This window comes from Erythrolamprus reginae, chromosome 5, assembly GCF_031021105.1.
Source record: "Erythrolamprus reginae isolate rEryReg1 chromosome 5, rEryReg1.hap1, whole genome shotgun sequence".
In the NCBI taxonomy this organism is placed as follows: domain Eukaryota; kingdom Metazoa; phylum Chordata; class Lepidosauria; order Squamata; family Dipsadidae; genus Erythrolamprus; species Erythrolamprus reginae.
Window position 1 is genome coordinate 70847733 of NC_091954.1, and position 23440 is coordinate 70871172.

Below are 23440 nucleotides of genomic sequence, written 5' to 3' on the forward strand. Positions count from 1 at the left end.
TTTTATAAATATGTAGAGGGGTGTTTGCTTTCAGTATAGCAGAGATTAAAGATATTATTTCAATCTGGAATACAGTGGTACCTTATCATACGAACTTAATTGGTTCCAGGAGGAGGTTCGTAAGGTGAAAAGTTCGTAAGGTGAAACAATGTTTCCCATAGGAATCAATGTAAAAGCAAATAATGCATGCAAATCCTTCAGGAAAATCCCAAACTTTAGAAGGGAGGCGAACAGAGGGCAGGGAGGAGCAGCTAAAGGGGGCGGTTGGAAGAAGCAAGGCTAGGCTAAAGGGTGAGTGGGAAGGAAGAAAGGCAAGGGGGGCTCCCCTCCCTTTTCTTTCTTCAAAAGACACCATTTCAGTGCCTTTGCAAGCATGTTGTTCTCTGCAAAATCTTTCCTCCTCCAAGCCGCCCCTCCCTTTTCTTTCTTCAAAAGACACCATTTCAGTGCCTTTGCAAGCACGTTGTTCTCTGCAAAATCTTTCCTCCTCCAAGCCGCCCCTCCCTTTTCTTTCTTCAAAAAAGGGGGAAAAAGAAACCCCTTCATCCCAGCAGCAGCTGCTTGGGTTCGTAAGGTGAAAATAGTTCGGAAGAAGAGGCAAAAAAATCTTAAACACCGGGTTCGTATCTTGAAAAGTTCGTTAGAAGAGGCGTTCGTAAGATGAGGTACCACTGTATAATTTCCTGTACTGTACATAGAATGTATGAGGCCCCATTGTTGAAAGTTGTTTTAAACAATCATGTGATAGAACATCCAGCCACAAGAGGTCACTTAAGAGCAGTTTTCAAAATCATTTTGAAAATGCAAACAAATGAAGGAAACCTCTGGCATACCTAATAGAATGGAGGAAGGAAAGTGATTAAAAATGAACATTGGAAATGGGCTTGAGTACATGCATAGTACATGTAGGAAGTCTTCAAAAATTGGTATATATGAATATAACAGTATGAAGCTTTGGTCTACTTTGGACAATATGGCATTAGATTTATAGTTAATAAGTTGCTTTAGTATAAAATAATTTTAAAAACACAGCACTTCTATTTTAAGAATACAGCCCTTAAATTTCAAGTCTATAGAAAGATAATAGAGATAGTTCTTTCAGGCAGTGGCTGAATTACCTTTTTCTGCATGCTCAATAATTTGACGAATGGCTTTTTTTAGACTGTTGGCTCTCAACATTAGCTGTTCACGTGGCCTAAATATTTGAGTACGAGCAATACAGGATGACCCTGTTGAAAGTTCAGTAGAAGTATCACAAACAATGCCAGATCCATCACCATCTTCTGTTTCTTCTGCAATGGTGGGAGGTGGGTTTGGCAAAGATGATGAAGCTTGAGATTCTTCATTCAGCGTCTTCAAAAGTAAGTCCAGTTTCTCTTTCAAAACAGAGCACTACAAGTACAAAGAAAAAGGTGTACAGTACAGTGTACAATGATTGTATAGCATGGGTCTGTGTGTGTATGAGAGAAAGAAACTTATTTTTTCCCCAAATACCTTTCTAGCCATCACATCTGACTCTTCCGAACTTTCTGGTGCTCTTTCATATGCTTTCCCTACTCGAGCTACAAAATCTTTCACAGTCTCGCAGAGCACCCTAAAGAAGGCAGAAAAATATACAGTAATAATCAGTTCTCATTCACAACATCTAGTTTCTATTAGATAAGATTCTTCTTAGTACTTACTTGGCTGATGAGATGACTACTGAGTGTTGGTCAGATGTCAAAATTTTGGATAAATGAGCAGCCACAGAGTCTTCATAGAAAAGTATCTGCTGTACCTTATGAAAATAGACAGAGAAAACTGAATTATTTCGGCCAATAATGCAAATCACAAAAATTAGAACTAATTTGTACATGCTCAATAAACATGGAGTCATGATTTCAATTTATTCTATGGAGAACATTATACAAGATAACATAATGTGATAGAAAAGCATCTTTTCTTTTGGGGGCAGGTTACAGATAAAATAAAAGCGACAGCATATTCAGACAAGGGAAATGACTGCAGTAAAACAAGAATGGGGAACATGCGAACCTTTAGATTAGGGGTGTCAAATTCACAACGTCACACTGTCGTCACGTGACATATCACGACCCCCCCTTTGCTAAAATGGGGCTGGGATGGTCAGTATGTGACACATCTGGCCTGCAGGCACCCCTGTTTTATATCTAACTTTACCTTTACCTAACTTTACCTTTTCCTATTTTAAACTTCAAATCTCTGTTCAGTGGTTTTTGTTTGAACCTCTGTGAATACTTTTCATCTACATAAAGCACCATATCCCTCTTTAATGGTCTAAAGATTTTGTATTTTAAAGCTCATATGAATTTTGGCTTTATTTTATTACCTCAGTTTTCTTCCTTTACACTTTCTCCTGTTTAATAATTACCTACCTCAGAACTTTCACTGAAATCTTCAAGAACTGTAGTAGCCGATGTTTGACGAGGGAGTTTTGTTTCATAAACCATAATGCTCCATCTAGTAAAAAAGATTTATTAACCAAATTACCACAAATCAGATTCTGTTTACTATTAAAATTGAGTAGCAAATATAGCTGATTTTGATCAAAAATGTGTGAATTCAGGATCAGTACGTATATATGTTTACCTACATATAGATAACATACATAAATATACATGCATTATAGGCCTTATGTAAAATGATGCTCTTACTTAAGTCTTCAAAAATGGCTGATCTTTTTTGGTGTTAAGTTCAGATAGTGAATGGCAATATACAATGTTCTTTACCTATCAAGCATTTTGGTACTGGCCCTTTCCAGCTTTTCCAATATTTGAGGAAGTTGAGTATCATCATCACAAGCAGATCCCCAGCCTAGCACACGTGCAAGGTCATTGCCGGTACCTAAAGGCAAGACACCCAACTGACACTACATATAGGAAAGGAAAAAGAAAAACATAGCATAACCAAAAGATTTTCATTGAAAACAATCACAAAGAGAAGCAAACTGAAGAAATTCTTTCTAATTTCACTAATGCATAAAAATGCATGAAATAAAATGATCTACAGTATTTGATAAAAAGGTTAATGTGCCATTCATACTAGATCCACATTTTAAATGTTCTCCCTTTTATTCTTTGCCAACTGGAGTTTCCTCAGTGAATATCTAATTTATGCACTCTCTTTACAGATACAGTATTTATTGAACTATTTTTTCCTGCATCATTCTTTTAACAGATTTGTTCAAAAGGGCTTATTTTTCATCATCTCTTCAATCCTCACCTTAATTTTGGGATTGCATGAATGATTATATACCATATTTTTCAAACTATAAGTCCTACCGGTGTTCAAGACGCACTAAGATTTCAAAGAGGTAACTAAGAAAAAAAAAATTGGCCCTTCTCCAGCCCCTCCGAGTCCTCTGGAGACCTCCAAAGCCCTCTGCACACATCAGTTTTGTAAAAAACAGACCGTTTTTTGAATGTTTTTTTAAAGAATAGGGACACTTCCCCCCACCCTCAGGAGCACACTGCAGACCTCCCAAACCCTGTGCCATTTTTTGCAAAATGGGGGAAGTTTTTGCCTCCCCCCAGTCCTTTTACAGACCTCCCAAACCCTCTGCACATCCATTTTTGCATGGGGATGTGGTTTGGGAGACCAAAAAATGGTGTGTATTCGGTGTGTAAGACACACCAACATTTCCACTCTCTTTTAGGAAGGGGAAAATGTGTGTCTCATACTCCGAAAAATATGTTAACTTTTATTTTAAAAGTCATTTTAAAAGTTCTCCTTTTATTTTAAAACTTTTCTAAGTATCTAAACTTTTTGTTTTCCTTTTTTGACAGGCCTGGCAACAACAAAAACAAGGTTGCCATTTCTTAATACTGTAGGGGTGGATGGTTAAGTAATTTTAATTAAATATATTATTAACAGTGTGTTTAATCTCTGGACAAAATTTAACATGTCCGTTTTACTGCTGTGATGCTGCTGCTATTTTGACACAATAAATATTTGTGCTTAATTAGCAGTATATTCAAAGAAAATAGCCATTTTAAAGCAAATGAAATAGCAGTCCAGGAATCTTTTCAAATATGTCAGGACAGAACTCCATTTGCCAGATTGTTTAAGCACATTTAATTAACAACATGGGGCTTACCAATTTTATCATGAAAGTGTTTAAGCGTTAAGGGTTGGGAATTGCAATGATCTAAAAGGTTTCTTATGGTGAACAACTCTGTATAAATTGCTAGTTATACAGGAGAGTACCTTTGGATTTTCAAAGGTTTATGATTTTATCATATCCCACATAAATTAATGAACAAATTCCCGCAATTCACATTAAAATGAAAACCCCCCATATTTTCCATATAAACTTTCAACACTTCATTTTTATTTTTCATAACATTTTGGCATAAATGTTTTTCCTCTAGGGGGATTTATTCGTTTTCCATAGGGATAAACAGTCTGGGATTAGAAAGGCACCTGTTTATGGAGACTGAGGCTATCAATTTCAGAGAGAACCCATCCAACGCTTCCATCCCCACCACACACCAGAATTCGGAAAGTGTCGAATTTCTGAAATAAACGTAAACTGAACAGGGGGGGGGGGAAATAATTTGAAATTATCTAAAATATCTTCATAAATATAAAATAATTCTTATTCAAAAAAACAATTAAATATCAATTAAAACAATTAAATATAAGGAAATGACAATAGTTCTGAGAAGACTATATTTATGTTTAATATTGTCCATGTCTATTGATAAAATATACTCACCAAAATAACCTACATAATAATGGGAAAGCAATATTTCACTACGAACAAATTTTGATATATAAAAGTAAGTTCAATATAAATGTGAGCAAAACAAAAAGTTTTGTTTTGAGTCAAACACACACATTGCATTCCAGAAGTTCAGTCAAACCATTTTAGAAAGATTGGGATTTGGCAGAAGTACCAGGTTTTAGCCAATAAAAAACCTGGAAGGTTGCTTTAATAGAATAGAGCAATGCTGTTGCACATACCCTCTCTTCTCTTTCACTGTCTCTTCCCAATCCTCAATATACACTCTTAGCCAGTACCCATTTATTCTCTGTTCTCACCTACCAATTCAATTGGTTCAATTTCCCAGCAATCGCTTTTTCCTATCTCTTCTGAACTATGTGCCGTTACTCAATAGTCCTAATATTTTTTCTGCTCCTTCACTGCTGAAAAACTTTGGTCTGTAACACATCTCCAGATCAAAAATGATTAATTTTCAAAAACAGAATGCAATTTGCCTACCCAAGATGAGGTCCTCCATTCATAAGATCAAAGACTTGCGCAGGATTTAACAGCTGTTTGAATCTTCGTAGGAACTTTACACCCTGGTTGTCTCCACTTTTTGAGTTGACAAAGACCAACAAAGGGCTTGTACAAGAAGGGGGGCAAGTGGCTTTCCAAAAACCTGGAAGAAAAAACAATGATTGAGGAAGGATAATCATTGAACATTTACAGAAGTTTTATTATAACTCTTGTTTTACCATTATGGCCTCACCTAAAAGATAAAACAGACTGACTTTTAAAAATTATTTTTATTTTATTTATCTATTTATTTATTTTGTGAAGTACGTATTTGTAACATATATAGATATAACATTGTTTATATACATAAGATAGGTACTGATAAGAAGGAACAATTGGACAGGGATGGTAGGCACGCTGGTGTGTTTCTGCATGCCCCCTTACTGACCTCTTAGGAATAGGGTGAGGTCAACAGTGGACAGTGCGAGTATTGCAATTATATAATTTCAAGTAATTAATTTGAAAGAGACATATATAAAATGCATTTCAGATTTGCAATAAAATGTTACAGTGCAAATCTGTTTTAAGGGTCCATATAGACAGAATTTTCTATTTCTTCCTTCCCATCATCAGGTATTCCAGTTCTTTCACCTAAAGTTAGCTCAGTATACCATAAGCAATAAATATGTTCAATCATCAGAGAATACTTCTAAATTCCTGCTTTTGTACTTCTCCTGTAACAATACTGACAAGTAGTAGCAACTTACCATCAGAATCAATGCTGTTGAGAGCTGTGGGAGGGATGACAGAAACTTTACAAAGGCCAAGGGGACATTTTGTTGGTAATAGGTCTCTGCATGAGGTATGTACCTGTAGCAATATAATCATACACACTAAATTTTGTAATGCCTAGTTCTGACTTTTCATTTGCTTTTCTAATATTTTCCCCACACAATAATACAAACATAAAATATCCAGAAATTTATTATGCTTAAGATTTGCATTAAAGATATAGTGATATATTGACCTGTATTAGTGTACTTCATGATTGAGGCATGCTTTGTCAAAACACAAACAGCCTATTAAGACAAGGCCATAGTTAAGTTTCAAATTCCAAATTTGAAAGGATTCAAGAATATTTATAACTTTTTCAAATGGGATTTTTTCAATAAGCCAACCATTTACTTTATTCAACCTAAGAAAAAAATTGGTGCTAATTGTAGCTTGACAGTCCTGGTCATAATTGTTCCACATTTTATTATGAATGATATTTTCTCATAACTACAGTGGAACCCCGACATAAGAGCTGCTCTACTTAAGAGCAACTCGAGATAAGAGCTGGGAGGGGAGAGATATTTTTGTTCTACTTACAAGCCCAAATTCGAGATACAAGCGCCAAGGAGCTGTCTCCTGAAGCCAAACGCTAACTTCCGCGTTCGGCTTCAGGAGACAGCTGCGAAGCGGCGCGCGTGTTTTAAAAGGTTGCAGCCGGCCTGGGGGGCTCGGGGGGGGTGCTTGCAGCTTTCTTTCTTGCTCTTTTTCTTTCTCTCTTTTACCTTCCCTTCCTCTATTTCTTCTTTTCTTTCTCCTTCCCACCTTCTTCCCTCCCTCCCTCCCTTCACTCATTCCTCTCTTACTCTCCCCTTTCATAAGTTTCCTTGCTTCCTTCCTCTGTTCCTGTCCCTTCCCTCTTTCCTTCCTTCCTTCCCACCCTCCATCCATTCATTCACCCATTCCTCTCTTGATCGCTTAAAGCCGGTCCCTGGTGCAAAAAGGGTTGGGGACCTCTGTCCTACAGGATTGGGTGGCAGAGAAGTTGAACATATGTAAATTTAAAAGTTTAAGAAAGTTTACAAGTTAAGTGAAAGAAACTTCATTATTCATTTATATGTACATGTACATTTCTTCATTAAAAACATGTCTTTCTGCATAATTTAGACTAACTTTGTGAGTTTTTTGAGGGCTGGAACCAATTAAAATTATTTACATTAATTCCTATGGGGAAAAGTCGTTCGAGATAAGAGCTGCTCGACTTAAGAGCCCAGGTCCGGAACGAATTAAACTCGTATCTCGAGGTACCACTGTACTTAGAAGAATGGTATTTGGCAAAAAAGAAAAATACTGAAATACTTCCTCAATTTATGAAAATACACCTGCAACCTATATCAAAGGAGAGCTGAATTGCTTAACAATGCACCATAATTACTTACCATGGCTTTGCACCAAAGACAACGCCAGTCTTGCAAGCGTAGGACACTGCCACATGTTTTATCACACACTGTACATTTGGCACTCACAGGTAGGTTTCCTTCCAGCCACTGATGTGGCATTGAAATCTATTCAACCAGAATTTATTTTTTTAACAAGACAGGTTTAAGAGCCATTTCAATATAAACAGATATTTCTTCATATGCTGAAAACACAAATCCCTTATTGTATAACACTTTCAATAATAGAATATATTCATGTAATTTGGAATACAGATCTGCCTTCTTAAATGCCTAAAATAGCTCTGGTGGATTATATCAAGATTGTAGGATAGAGTGCGTATATCCGGGCAGATTTTTACAAATCTGCTTACCAGTTCATCTTGTGGGTTCCCATGAAAACTAGATAGTAAACTATACTTATTTTTCTGAAATTTCTCTTATGCTGCTATTTAGACAAAATGAGAAATTCTTCCCTTGCTTCTTAACATATTCAAATATTAGTAAAACGTACAGAAGTATCTCTCTTTCTCTCTTTCTCAAACTCTTTAAATCAGATTAAACAAATAAGGCAAGTTGTATTTTCTGCAAGGATTTAAAGAAGGTAGGAAGTAGGAGGAGATTTTACTTGAAGCTCTTTTTTTTTTTACAGCAGATCAGATAGAGAAGCACTTCTATACCACATCTTATACATCTACCACGGGGCTCAAAGAACATAAAATATCTTTTTTCAGTCTCACTACTGCTCAGATTATCTAGGATTTATTATTTAGCTACAGATTAATGAAAAACGATATCACTTCTTCTTCAAGGCTTATTGAATTCCAAAAGACTTGGAAAGAGCCAGGGAAGATATTCTTCAAATGTCTATTTGGCATTACTTTGATTATTGGATTGATATATTTCCATCATTTTAAGATTACCAAAATTTCTAATTTAAAGAGTAGTTGTCATTTTTAAAGCAGTATACAATAGTTTCTGAACTAATCTGAAGTAGGGGCATCATGGAAATGTTAGAAAAAAATAAATACTCCTGCGCTCCAGAAAGTTAAAAATATTCCTCAGTGAAACCTTTAGACTGTCTTAGCAGGGAAGATCCCTATTCAGTGTGCTTTCAATATCCTTGGTAAAAACCACCCTTCAATTTTTTTTATTTTACATACCCCATCTTCCTCTTCAATGATATCCTTCCCAATGGATGCCAGCGTTGTCCATTTGCAGTTGTTAGTTGCCCGGACAGCACATCTCTTATGAGCCTTAAATTTGCACACTAATAGCAACAAAAAAAAAGTGTGTGTGTATTGGGAAAAGCAAATAATGAATTAAGCAGTGAGAAATTGTATTTCCCATCTTTTACATTCCTTCTTTTTGGTGTCTGGTTTAGTTTATTTATTTTTGGTTTTGGACCAGTATCTTGCTGGCAGAATCAAGAATTCATAAAGTGGAAGCACATATAGATCAAATTATAGCAGGTTTTACTCTGTACTATTTGTACATTTAATTTTTTATGAGTTTTATTACCTTCTTTGGAAATATCAGGATATGAAATCAAATACTTTATTTTATTCTATTAAAATTATTTTTTTACTATTATCTAATTCATGGATAATAGATTTTTATAAGTTATTGTAAACCCATCAATTCATATGCCAATGAAGTTATTATACAGAAATATTTACCTTCACAGGAGAGTCCATGAGATGTAACCCCAGATAATGCCTCTCGACACACATTGCAGTATGTTGGACGTGCATGCGAACAAGCATACCAGTTATGCATTCCTGAAAAATGGTCCATACTGTACTGGGTAGACTGCAAATTAAATTAAAACAAATCCTGAGATGATTTAAAAATAAATGCAACTGAAAATAAAATATTCATTTTAGTTTTATGAATCAGGTTTTGTATCAATACAAAGTTTATTAAATACAGAAAAACTGAGGTGTCAGAATCCCATGCCATAATTCAAGTAAGGAAAAAAAGATAAATAAACTGAACAGTGCAGTGGGGATAATGTGAGAAAGAAATCTATATGTTTATCTAACATTACCTCAAAATGTTCACGATTCTGTACAATTTTTAGTGCAGCAATCCAATCTTCCATTTCTTTTCTGTTATCAGCACATAAAATGAGTTTTCGACATGGGGTAATAACCTGTAAGGCAAGAACATTGAGTCCAAATCTCAGAAATACTAGGAGACAAGGGAAACAACAAACACTTACCTTATTAGAGTTTCAATTTTCAAAACGGCAGACTATCAGATTCTGGAGAGATAAAATATGCTATGAAACTCTAGGATAGTGATGGTGAACCTTTTGCTTGGGTACCAAAAGGGGGCATGTGTGTGTGTGTATGTATGTATGTATGTATGTATGTATGTATGTATTTTTTTATTTATTCAATTTTTATGCCACCCTTCTCCTTAGACTCTTTAGACTCAGGGCGGCTTACAACGTGTTAGTACTTTTTAACAGAGTCAGCATATTGCCCCCACAATCTGGGTCCTCATTTTATCCACCTCGGAAGGCTAGAAGGCTGAATGCGATAGCGTATGTGTGCTCACATCCATAATACAATGCCCCCCCCCATACATATGTGCACAACCCCACCCCGTGCATGTGCACAGGGCTTACTGAAGTCTCCGGAGCCTGTGGATGGTGAAAAATGGATTCCAGCTGATTTTCAGCCTTCTAGAGGGTGAAGGAGTAGAGATGGTTTTGCCTTCCCCTGGCTTCAGGGAAGCCTTAGGAGCCTGTGGATGGAAAAAATGGATCCAACAGCCCAAACAGAAGTTCGTTTCTCTCCCTAGCCCCACCCTCCGGAAGGCCAAAAATGAGCTGGCCAGTGCGCACATGTGCGCTGGAGCTGACATAGGGCAACACCTCGCAGGCCCCCAGATAAAGCTCCATGTGCCACCTGTGGTCATAGTTTCACCATCATGTCTCTAGGATAAACTGTCCAGAGTGTTTCTGGGTAAATGTTTCAGTGTAACATATAATCAGAGTACAGTCATACCTCGTCTTACGAACCTAATTGGTTCCAGGGGGAGGTTCGTAAGACGAAAGGTTCGTAAGACGAAACATTGTTTCCCATAGGAAACAATGTAAAAGTCAATTAATCCGTGCAACTAAAAAAAAAAACCCACAAAAAACCCGCTGCCGCCCGGCTGTCACCTTTTAAAACAGCCTGGGGGCTTCTCAGCGACCTCCCGAACACCGAACGCCAAACCCAAACTTCCGGGTTCGGCGTTCGGGAGGCTGCCGAGAAGCCCCCAGACTGTTTTAAAAGGTGACAGCCGGGCGGCGGGGCTTCCCAGCAGCCTCCGAACACTGAACTTTTGCCGAACTTCCGGGTTCGGGGTTCAGGAGGTTGTTGGGAAGCCCCCCAGCCCGGCTGTCACCTTTTAAAACAGCCGCGCAGCTTCCCAGCAACCTCCGAACGCCGAACGCGGAAGTTCGGGTTTGGCGTTTGAAGGGGGCTGAGCTAGCGTTTGCAGTGGACAGTAAACTCCGGCTGCTGCTCTCTGCTGTAGTGCAGCATCAGCATTCCACCTTGGTATATTTGTGCCAGCCGGTGACACAAGGGAGCCTTTGTCTCCTGAAGCTTGGGACTTGGAGTAGTAAATGGCATCCAGTCTGGAAAGCATAGTTCCCTCTAAGCTGAGCAGTGAGCAATCGCTCACTTAAAAATCATCATCAACTCAGAGTTTTCCAAACCTGCCCAGAAGCCGAGAGGGAAAGAGTGAGAGGGAAGGAGAGAGAGAGGAAGAGAGAGAAACAGATAGAAAAAACAGAGGAAGAAAAAGAAAAAGAATGGGAGTAAGGAAGAGAGAAAGAAAATCAAAATCTAGTTTGAAACTAGCTCAACTATTTAAGTGGCATTTTGATATTGATAGAGTTGCCCTATTATGAGCTCACTGTTATAGACACACAGTACAGTATTTTATTTTGAAATTCTCTGAGGCAAAACAGGGTGAGTTTTTTATTTGTTTGTTTGTTTGTTTGTTTGTTTGTTTGTTTGTTTCATTCATTCATTCATTTATTATTTCTGTGCCGCCCAGTTCCGAAAGGACTGCCGCTCAGACACTATACTTTTCCGCCCACCCCCCAAAAAAATTAGAGGGAACACTGCTGGAAAGTAGTCAGTTTGCTGTCCATTGCATATATATCAGCCCCTTTTACCCCTTTTTCATGGCTAAAGGAAAGAAGAGTAAAGAAAAGAGAAGAAAAGAAGGAATACAATGGAAAGAAGAGGAAAGATGGAAAGGAAAGGAGAGAAGAGAAGAGGAAAAGGGAGAAGAGAGGCAAGGGGAGGGACTATAGCTACAGCTCTGGAATACAGGACTGAGTTTCCCAACAATATCAGCAAGTCACCATCAAATAAGCTTCAATTATTTTATAATAATTACACTAACTTTAATAATTTTGTCACAATATAAACAACCTTTAAAGATTCTATGATTAAATAATCATTTATGATTTTGTTATAATGAAATAATCATTTATAATTTTATTATATTAAATAGGTACATTTCATATTAATAAAATGGAAGTTATCTGATCATTATTTTACAAAATGTATTTAGCTTTTTTTTTAAAAAATCATATTAGTGGTGCGGGACTTAAAATTATGAATTAGGGTCCAGGGGATTTAAAATTATGAATTTGGTAGTCTGCGGGATTTAAAATTATGACCTTGATGGTCTTTGAAGTCCAAAAGGTTGGGGACCCCTGATATAGGACACATTTTCCTGGAAAGTTACTTTATAGACAGGAAATGTTACAGATGAGATTAATCTCAAATGCAATCTGTGAATCCATGACAGCACATAAAAATAAACACATAGTCCCCCTTTACAGCAGACATCATACAGATACAGGAAACATACAGACAAAAATATCCTGCAAAAATGTTGATCTAATTAAGCAATTCCAAAACTAGAATGCATACATAGAAAAAACAGTCTATATATATAGGCAGCTGAATTCCAATCTGTTCTATAATAAGAGTCTACTATTTTGTTGGCTAGGAAAGATGAAGATTTTAGTCCAAGACATCTGAGTGGCATCAAATTACAAAACACAGACCAAGTGAAAATATTTTTTTTAAATTACTGTAGAGGAATATAGACTAAATGTTTTCTCTAAGTATTTTATAATGATAAAAAGAAAAAATATTTGGAAGATTTTCCTAAAATTAAAAAAATACTACCTATTTTACAATTGTGTTGAACAGTTTATATGGGTTCATTCATTTAATTTTTAAAATTTGAATGAATTTGAAATTGCTTCAATTATTTTAAATTTTTCTATTGACAGATTTTGTGTAAGTTTTTAAAAATATGATTATTAATAATCTGATTTGAATATGAATAAGTAACTAGATCAACCTTTATGTGCTCATAATGCACAAAAATTGTCATCTATCCATACATATATACAATGATTAAAACATATCAGATTCATGACCAAAACATATGAGATTCAAACGCATTGTCTTATTTGTCTTTCACTATCATACACACAACGTATTTACTAATGTGGAAAAACCAGTATGAAGCAGAGAATAAAATGCAAGAATACAAAACATACAACAATTATCACATTGCTTCTATGCTGAATTAGCTTATTGAAGATAACATGCATTACGCCAAAACATAAAGGCTGTTTTAGATTGAAAGTCACTACCATCTAACACAACTTTTACGTATATTATCATTCTCTCTCAGATCAATCTAAATAAATATATTCATAATGAATATCCATGTTTTCATATCATTGCTAATCTCATTAAAATAAACAAAAGCTTTTAAAGAAAAAAGGTGAAGAAAAAGGAAGAGCAAAATGAATATGCAAAATAATTTTCCTTATTTCACAATGCTAAATCTCTGTTCCCCATTTTGTTTTTATTATTGTTAAAACAACCTCTTTTTAAAAATTCATTTCCAAATAAATTTAAGATTGTCTCATTTTGATTCTGTCAAAAGAAATGTTAATCCACGGTGTCAGTAGAGCTTTCCAAACATTTGTCAACTGCTCTGAACATGTCCCCCCTCCCAAAAAAAGGGACTTTGGTAAAACATGTAATAAAATGTCCCTTTATTGAGACAAATGACACAATGATCAAGAGACAGAAAAGCAAATTAATGCTATATACTAGCTATATCTAGGTTGTCTTAAAATATGTAGAAACATACCTTGCGCAAACTTTGAGGTAGTTAAAATGAATCTGCTAAATATAGGTATCCTGGTGTGGACAGCTTCTGAAAACAGCCAATACTAGTGTGTGAAAGAGACTGATAACTATAGTTGTTTCCTCTTTACTCACATCCTGCCTGAACACAGCTTTGTATCTTATTTGTCAGTTTGGAGTTCCCAAGAACTTCAGAACTTTTAAAACAACAAACTATTAGGATGTAAAATAAAATGCAATCCTGCAAATAAAATTAACTAATAAATTTTGGGTTTAACAGTCACGTTATTTATGTCAAAGTTAGACCTACAGTTTCTTCAATTACTATACAGGTCTCATTTAACTTTTTTTAATCAGTGAGGACATAAGGAAAATCAAGAAACTCTCACTAGCACAATTATAAAATAAACATTTTGATGGGATAAACACATCAAAGTAGAAACCAAAGGGTAGATGGACGCCTCTAACATAAAGCTAACAATTTTACTAAATATATAGTAGCATTAAAGATATATCCGTCTCACAAAAGGAAATAGAAAATGACAACTGTTGGGGCTCAAATATGTGTCACTATCAAAGAAACTCACCACCAAGGAAAAGAACCTAAGTGATAAAACACAGATTTGAGTCCAAAAGGTCATAAGGAATGGAATTAAAATCAACTAATAGAGTAAAAGCTGTGATTTGGAGAAAAATCCCAAAAGATACATCCCAAAAGAAGCATGAACTATTCAAATAAACTGAGGCAAAACTAATTTTGCCCTCCAATGGAAAAATGAAAACATTTTGAGGAATTTGTCCAAAGCACAAAAAAACATGTCTCAAAATAAACATTTCAGAACTAAAAACTGCTAAACTTCCCACAATTGCTCATATATGCAGGTAAAAGCCCACACAGTTATTTTTCCTTTCCTTTTCTCTTTTTATAAATGAAAAATTGAACTGGCTGGCTCTCTGGGCATGTAAAAAAATGAATTTCCAATCTACTCCCTTTCTTTTTCAGATAATATGCTTGATTCATTTGAAGCTCAGGGGAATGCTACAGAATGGAAGAAACGAAGGCACAGGATCACAATTGAGCTTCAGGGCATATAAAAAATTAAATAGTAGTACAGGATTCGCCAGGTAAGTGCAGCGATGATTGAAGAAAGTGGTATTCACAGATACAGATGAATGATCTTAAGCTTACTGTATCTAAATAATGTAAAATGTATGCTTTTATTACAATTGTCAAATACATTCTCTAGCACAGTGATGGTTAACCTTTTCAGCACCGAGTGCCGAAACGGGAGCATACGAATGTGCCGGAGCGCTGGAACCTGGAAGAGTTCTGGGTTTCCATTACGCGCATGAGCAGTGGCCAGCTGGTCCTTCCAGAATAGAGCAACTGGCTGATGCGCATATGCATGATGGAACCCAGAAGAGCAGCTGGCGACAGCACTTATGCCCAGGGAGGGCTCTGTGTGCCACCTCTGGAATGCATGCCATAGGTTCGCCATCATATGAGATGTATGATTGCTTTTTATATTAAGGGTTTTAAATTGTTTTAATCGTTGGATTTGTACTGTTTTGAGTTGTGAGCCACTCCGAGTCTCTGGAGAGGGGCGGCATACAAATCTAATTAATAATAATAATAATAATAACAATCATCATCATCATCATCATTTCAGCTCTAGTTTATTGCAGAAGCCTAAACAGTTGCTGACTTGTAACCACATCAATTTTTACTATGATATAATTTTCTAAAATACAGTAGTCCCTCACCTATCGCTGGTGTTACGTTCCAGACCTGGCCGCGATAGGTGAAATCCGTGATGGGGAATTTATCGACTGATAGTACTTATTTAAGTATTTATATTGTAATTGTTTGGTAAGTTTTCATTGTTTTAAATGTTTATAAACCCTTCCCACACAGTATTTATTTTAGATACAGTATTTAAATACAGTATTTACAATTTTAGATATATATTTTTTTGGGGGGGGGGAAACCTGCCGATCGAGTTCGGCGGGCTGTTTAAATCTGCCGATCGGCTTCCTCAGAAACCCGCGATGAAGTGAAGCCGCAGTAGGTGAAGCGCGGTATAGCGAGGAACTACTGTATGCCAATAAACAGCTATTTACATATTTGTACATGGATATTAAAATATAAGAAAGTAATTCCCAAATGTGTACAATTTTATATAAAATTAGCAATAAATAGAATACTATAATCCAGATATTAAAGTGAATAGGCAATTATAAATCATTTTGCTACAACACCTTCATCAAAATGAAAAACAACTGCTATTAAAACATTCAAAATACTGGATACTTTCAGAGTTATATATGAAATAAGCCTTAAGTGCAGAATTTAATATTTTGACAAGCTGTATCTTTTATCAGTCATTTAATATCTTTTGCAAGAAACATCAACTTACTATGGTACTGTATTTAATTATTCTTCTCTAGATTCTTTTGAAACTCTCCACATATTTCACAACTCATCATCTTAATTTATAGTTCATAGTGGTAGCTATTCCTTTAAAGTTAGAATTGGTGACTTCCTTTATATTGAGAACTTCAACTGAAGAACATTTATTAGATAATATAAGCTAAAAACCATCTGTTTTTCTCTCTTTTTGACCATCTCCTCTGTCCATCACAAATACATACCTATTTTTTTATCCTCGTCCCTCAGCTTCTTTTCCCAGAAATCTGAACTTAGACATACTAGCTTTTTATGGTGAAGCTTAGGATATCAGTTTGTCAAATTCCACTACAGAACAAAGCTTTGCCTCCTAACTGAAGTTCAGTGCAAATCAATATTCCGGGGCGGGGGGCACTTTACAAATTGGCAAATAGATTCTGGACTGCCCTTAATTTTCTTACAAAAGAATTAAGCTATTATTTAATAAGCAAAGACACCTTCATTGCCCACAGGGATAAGAATGTGATCTAATTTACATTGCTCATCATAATGTTACAACTGCTATCGGGTATGTATATCTACAATAATGTTAAGCAATAATGTTAATGCAGATTTTATTTTACGTAGTATTTCATCCCCCACCCCCCAGGATTACTTAAAACATAAGTAAACTTGTAAAACTGGCTTGACTTGGAAAAAAAAAGCAAGACAAAGAACTGTTTAAACAGGAAGTAATGAGGGTTCTAAAACATTACCTTTAGCTCTTTTTAAACCTCTCTGTACCTCACCTCGTTCAAATAAAATGTGAGACTATGCAGTAACAAGTGAAACAACTTTCTGATTGCTTCCTTGTTAATATTTATCATTCAGCCTCACCCATAGATAAGTCTATATTCCGTATTCCTCTCTCTGCCTTATCTTTTCTTATTTTGCACTAAAGTTGCTGACATGAGACTGCATTCTCTGGGAAAAGAGTCCTCTCCTAGTTCAGGGTCAAATTCCTTTCTCTTGCTCTAAGACAATTTTAAACAAACCAGAGTTGTAACAAATCTAATAAAAGATTCATACAGTCATACAGTAATTGGAAAAGTGCAAAAGAAATAGTTTCTGTCTAACTCAAACCTCAGAAAACTAAAATATGATTTAGAAGTCCCTAAGCATATTCTTCATAAATTTCAGTAATGCAGCCAATTAAGTTTCATTTTCTCATGGATTTAGAACTGGAATATTCCTTTCAAATTAGTTACATGAGTAACCAGCACTTCTTCCTTAAGGATTCCTATGTCTTAATGGGTTAGAACAAGGATATGTCAAACTTAATTTCATTAAGGGTTGCGTCAAGGTTGTGTTTGATCTTGGGGGCCAGGGGTGGCCAGGGTGGGGGTGGCCAACTTGACATCACTCATGTCTGGGCCACCTGTTGTGCCCCGAGAGCTCTGCCAGTAAAAACGGGCTCTGAAGCTCCATTTTTGGCCGCGACGGTCTCTTGCAATCCTCTGTAGCTCATGGGGACTGCAGGAGGCCCTCCCAAGCTCTGTTTTTGCTGGCAGAGGCACTGCGGGCCGATCCTTCACTGTTTTCGGGGGGACGCATGGGCCAAACCTAAGCACCTGGAGGCCAGATCCAGCCTCCAGGCCTTGAGTTTGACACCCCCTGGGTTAAGAATAATATTTCTAAAAATTACACATGCACACCAAATTCACTTGTTATATAAGTTAACACAGCCTTCAGAATGGAAGTCCCATGCCCAGCAGATATTTCAATTTTAGCAATTTTTTGCCTTTGTCCATTCTGGCTGATTCAATGTAAAATAACTGAAAGATATTAGATTGACTATCCAGACAACTTCTCATGAGATTTATTTATTTATTTGTTTTTCAGAATATAAGACGCACATTCCCCCCACTAAAAGAGGGTGGAAATGTTGGTGGGTCTTATACACTGAATAAAGCCATTTTTGGCCTCCCAGGGTATGTCCCAGCATCCCATTTTTGTGAAAAATTTCCCAGTTTTTTTTTTTAAACAGGCTGTACAGATGGTTTGGGAGGCCTGCAGAGTGCTCTTGGGGGATGGAAAAAGTAAAAAATGCCCCATTTTTTGCAAAAAAAAAAAATGGGGGCATTTTTGCCTTTCCCCAGGTCCCAGGATCAGTTGAACTGTATTGTTAGCAAAAACTTCAGAAGAGAAGGATTTAGGGGTAGTCATTTCTGACTGTCTCAAAATGGTCGAACAGTGTGGTCAGGCAGTAGGGAAAGCAAGTAGAATGCTTGGTTGCATAGCTAGAGGTATAACAAGCAGGAAGAGGGAGATTGTGATACCATGATTTTTGGAGAGATTTGGGGCAAGAAATGAAGCTTTTGGGAGAGCGATTTTTGGAGAGATTTGGGGCAAGAAATGAAACTTTTGGGAGAGCGATTTTTAGAGAGATTTGGGGCAAGAAATGGTGAGACCACATTTGGAATACTGTGTTCAGTTCTGGAGACCTCACCTACAAAAGAGATTGATCAAATTGAACGGGTCCAAAGACGGGCTACAAAAACTTATCAAGAAAGACTTAATGCACTCAATCTGTACAGTATGGACAGAAGGGGAAGGGGGGACATGATCAAAACATTTAAATATGTTAAAGGGTTAAATAAGGTTCAGGGGGAAAGTGTTTTTAATAGGAAAGTGAACACAAGAACAAGGGGGCACAATCTGAGGTAAGTTGGGAGAAGGATCAGAAGCAACGTGAGAAAATATTATTTTACTGAGAGTAGTAGATGCTTGGAACAAAATTCCACCAGACGTGGTTGGTAAATCCACAGTAACTGAATTTAAACATGCCTGGGATAAACATATATCCATCCTAAGATAAAATACAGGAAATAGTATAAGGGCAGACTAGATGGACCATGAGATTTTTTCTGCCAGCAATCTTCTATGTTCTATGTTTCTATCACTCTACATGCCTCCTAAAACCTCTGCATACCCAGTTTGTTGCAAAAATGTGTGAAAAATTGACCCATTTTTGCAAAAGATGGGGCGCACAGAGGGTTTGGGAGGCCTGCAGGTTGCTCCTTACTTCTTAAAAATATTGGTGTATTTTATACACCAGTGCATCTTACAGTACTAAAAATATGGTAGACAAGAATATACCAATCTTGTAAAACTTAAATATATTCTATCATTGCAACTAAAAAAAAGTCAACAGCAATAAAGACTTTGTGGATCATATGTGCATTATTATTATAGATTACAAATTAGAAAGCACAAACTGGTTATAGATGTTAAAATACCACCCTGACATCCTTGAAAGAAGTATAGTATATTCTAGGATAAAAGGAATACTGAGAGATAAACCAAGTGACTCAAATAGGAAATGTAATAAATATAAAAACTGACTCTTGCTCTATTTGCAGCTTTGCAAACTAATTACAAAGATATGCAGAGAACAAAGGAACAGAACAGAGTTCAGGGCTCCTGTTTAACATATGGAAACAAGGCTGCTTCTCCCCAAGGAATGTTAATCTGTTAATCTGTATGTTAATCTGTAAATTCTGGTTTAACTGACAATATATTTCCTATCTCATCATTACTCATCTGAGTACATTACAGATAACAAGTAAAAAGGCAAAACTGAACAATGCAGAAGTCCAAAATCAAAAAGGATTGTAACAGTCTTTAAAAAGAAGTATCTCCAGGATTTTTAAAAAAATTGCAATAAAAAGAAAAATTGAACAATGTAGACATCTAAAATCAAACAGGATTATAAAAGTCTTTAGAAAAAAACCCCCTCAATCGTTAAAAATAAATGTGCAATAAGCAGGCTCGCTCCAAAGATTAATTACATCCAAAGAAACTGAAATCGCCACAGGTTAATATGTATTTATCAATAAATCCGTAAACAAGGGGTCTGGATTTCCATTCACTTTTTAAAAGCATATTTTAATGTAAATTAAATACTAAATGCAATAAACAAATAGTAACAATACAACCAGAACAGTATCTGCATTGGTTGCCGATCGGTTTCCGGTCACAATTCAAAGTGTTGGTTATGACCTATAAAGCCCTTCATGGCATCGGACCAGAATATCTCCAGGACCGCCTTCTGCCGCACGAATCCCAGCGACCAGTTAGGTCCCACAGAGTTGGCCTCCTCCGGGTCCCGTTGACTAAACAATGCCGTCTGGTGGGATCCAGAGGAAGAGCCTTCTCTGTGGCGGCCCCAACCCTCTGGAACCAACTCCCCCCAGAGATCAGAGTTGCTCCCACCCTCCTTGCCTTTTGTAAGCTCCTTAAACCTCACCTCTGTCGTCAGGCATGGGGGAATTGAGATATTCCCTTCCCCCTAGGCTTATAAAATTTATGCTTGGTATGTCTGTATGTATGATTGGTTTCTTAAATTAGGGTCTTTTAATTTAACTTAAACTTAAATTTTAGATTTGTTTATATTGTCTTATTATTGTTGTTAGCTGCCCCAAATCTATGGAGAGGGGCGGCATACAAATCTAATAAATAAATAATAAATAAATAATAAATAAATAAAATCATATAAGAATTAAATTAAATATATGTTGAAAACAAAAATATTTATTTTCTAATGAAAACCAAAGGTGGCATACCTGAGATCTGTTTAGACAGCACTACTGAACAGGTATTGTATTTTATTGACTCCCATTAACTCATATTTACATATTAGTATCCTAATTCCATGAATATTAGGATTAGGTCCTTAACAACAAAAGCCATTGTTCATTCTCTTGATGTGCAGACCTGATCATATCTATAAAACAGCTTGTCTCATTCACAGATCATTTGTCTTTTCTTATATGAATAGTCCTCATACCTTTGTGCTTCAAAATATGATTGTGTCTTGGAACACAAACATCTAATCAATTGGTTCACAAATTCAAAGGTTTTTTTTAGTACAAGCTATGGTTTGAGAATACTTTACTATTAGTAATATTTTTCAATTGAGAAGCAATCTTACTGGGATGTACCAGGGAATAAGTCCTACTGTAATATTATATAGTGTAAGGAAAATAGGAGGCATAAATATTAATTAAGTTCATTGTCTTGAGTTATATATACATAAAATGCAGAATAAAAATGTAACAACAATGATGACAATGATAATTTTCAGTAACTAGAAGAGGAACACGGAAGCATATAACATAGGGATTCACAAAATTTGTAATGTTGACTCCTAAAATGCTTATATAAATGTGTGTAATCCCCATCACAAATGAAATTAATTATATTACATTGAGCTAGTGATGGTCAAGAAATAAATATCTTTGATAAATATATTACCAACAGAAAACAATATGTATATAGTTCAGGGCTGAACTGTACTCTCCTTGGTGATCTCTGAACACCAACAAAGCTTGGACAGCACCAAGGACTCCATAATAAATATATTAAAACCTATATATCATATACATTGGAACCATAATGTTTATAAAATTAAAAGTTTCTTATTAGAAAGTATCAATAAATAAAATAACAAAGCTATATTAAAAATAAGGCTGTGCTTGCTCACTTTTATAGACTTTCTAGAATCTGGGTTTCTTGTTTTATATTTACAGGATTAAATGTAGAGAATTTGAACTTTACTGCTTTATATTATTCATAAAATATTAAAAATAAAATAAAATAAAATGTGACATGACTCACATTTCCAGAACTTTCAGCATATTGTGTTTTTTTCTTGTTTCAAAGAATAAATTCAATATTAAGCAACAAAATGGGTATTTTACTCTCAAGGTAATATACCCATTCTCTACCACTAATGTAAGAATGTGCCAGATGTATTGTTTAGTAGATTAAAGAAGGCAGAATGAAATAATTTATTTTAAATGTTATAGTTAATAACAGCATAAACGCAAAAAAAGACTGACTGTTCTACAGATAGAACTCTAATTACAAGGTACCACTAATTGATAATAAACTATTTTAAAGATATCTAGAGAAATAAATATTTTAACTCATTAGGCATTACTTCATAATAAGAGTGCAAACTTCAGATATCATCTTCATCTCTTTTTGTGCTGGAAAATATGACAATATGACAAAGCAATATTCTTTCTCATGTACTTTCAGTCCTAAAATGCATTCATTCATGCCGCAATACAGGATAGAATAACATGGTGAAATCCATAAATGTTATCTCTACAAAGTAACAGAAAAGAAACCTGATCAACTTACTCCAAAATATCTGCTTCCTGGTGGATTCTAATAATTAAGAGCATGAGGTCCTCAGTAGTTCCACTTCTCTTTTCTTAAAAAAGGTCACAGTAACACCATCAATATTTTTCTACTCCATGTCCCTGAGTTTGTGTCTTCTTTCTTTTAAAGCAAGTTATTAAAATTTTGGAACAATAACTAACAGGAATATTTCTTCCCTCAACGAAATTCTGGGAATTCTGATTCGAAATAGCTGTATACTGAAGGAAAAGCAGGGACAGAAATCTCCTGCTGGTAGAAAATTCAGGACACAGACACTGCTGTGAAAACATGTTGTTTCCGGTCTGTGGTAGAGTCAAGAGGTGCTTCCTAGAAGAGAGTGCATGAAGACTTCCAGAGATTAACTCCACCCCTACCAGCAATACATACTTCAGTTGTAGAGGGCAGTCCTAGTGTAAAAAAACATATTGTACTGAAAAATTCTGCCCATTGGCCTAGAAGGTTCTGCCTGCTTATATACTATAGACCAGTGATGGCGAAACTTTTTTGGCTCGGTTGCCAAAAGCGTAAGTGCACGTGTGTGTCCATATCCATAATGCAATGCCTTCTCCCCTGCATGTGCACAATCCACCACATTGGTCCCCCTGCACATTCACACAACCCCCGTGCTCCCAGCCCCCATGCATGCGCATGGCCTGATTGAAGTCTGGAGCTGTTTTTCGCTCTCCCCAAAGTTCAGGGATGCCGAAGAATGGCCCGATGCAACTATCTAAAGGCAAAGTAGATATACCGGTAAAGGGTAATGTTAACTATAGAAATTGGTTTCTTTAATAAAAAGCTTATTCATAAAGTTAATTCAAGTTTTAAAGGACTATCTTTTTATTCCATTCTAGTCTGTTTGCCTTCCGTTCAAGGCAAACAGATCCAGTGCCAAGCGTGAGAACTGGTTTCAATAGTTAGGAGAAGAGACCATCCTCTGGGATGGCCTCTATGTCATGGATATCCAGCAAGTGTTGGATAGCTCTCACCATGAGGATCCTCCTGGATGGAATTCAGGAAAGTGGACAGCAGACGAAGAACCTCGGTGGGATGGAAATGGAACTCTAGACAGAGAGAGAGACCAAATCTAATGGTGTCTCAAATTCAAATGTTCGAAGTGGACTCATCCCATCAGTCCACAAAGTGGGCCAGCCAGCCCTTGATGGGGTGCTCAGGTGTGCAC

General features: G+C 36.2%; 1 protein-coding gene across 4 annotated transcripts in view; it reads right to left on the minus strand.

The window, feature by feature from the left end:
* DGKD (diacylglycerol kinase delta) overlaps nucleotides 1-23440 on the minus strand; it is a 79832-nt gene that overhangs the window by 22415 nt on the left and 33977 nt on the right. For 3 of the 4 annotated variants that reach the window (XM_070753038.1, XM_070753036.1, XM_070753039.1), the window contains exons 4-15: nucleotides 9500-9604; nucleotides 9129-9261; nucleotides 8613-8719; nucleotides 7453-7578; nucleotides 6010-6112; nucleotides 5243-5405; nucleotides 4441-4549; nucleotides 2748-2887; nucleotides 2394-2478; nucleotides 1683-1777; nucleotides 1495-1594; nucleotides 1119-1392 (exon numbers count right to left, since the gene is read on the minus strand). In XM_070753038.1, the coding sequence (XP_070609139.1) occupies nucleotides 1119-1392; nucleotides 1495-1594; nucleotides 1683-1777; nucleotides 2394-2478; nucleotides 2748-2887; nucleotides 4441-4549; nucleotides 5243-5405; nucleotides 6010-6112; nucleotides 7453-7578; nucleotides 8613-8719; nucleotides 9129-9261; nucleotides 9500-9604 (1540 nt within the window). The remainder of the gene's footprint in view (nucleotides 1-1118; nucleotides 1393-1494; nucleotides 1595-1682; nucleotides 1778-2393; nucleotides 2479-2747; nucleotides 2888-4440; nucleotides 4550-5242; nucleotides 5406-6009; nucleotides 6113-7452; nucleotides 7579-8612; nucleotides 8720-9128; nucleotides 9262-9499; nucleotides 9605-23440) is intronic. The other variant, XM_070753037.1, reaches the window with a different exon arrangement.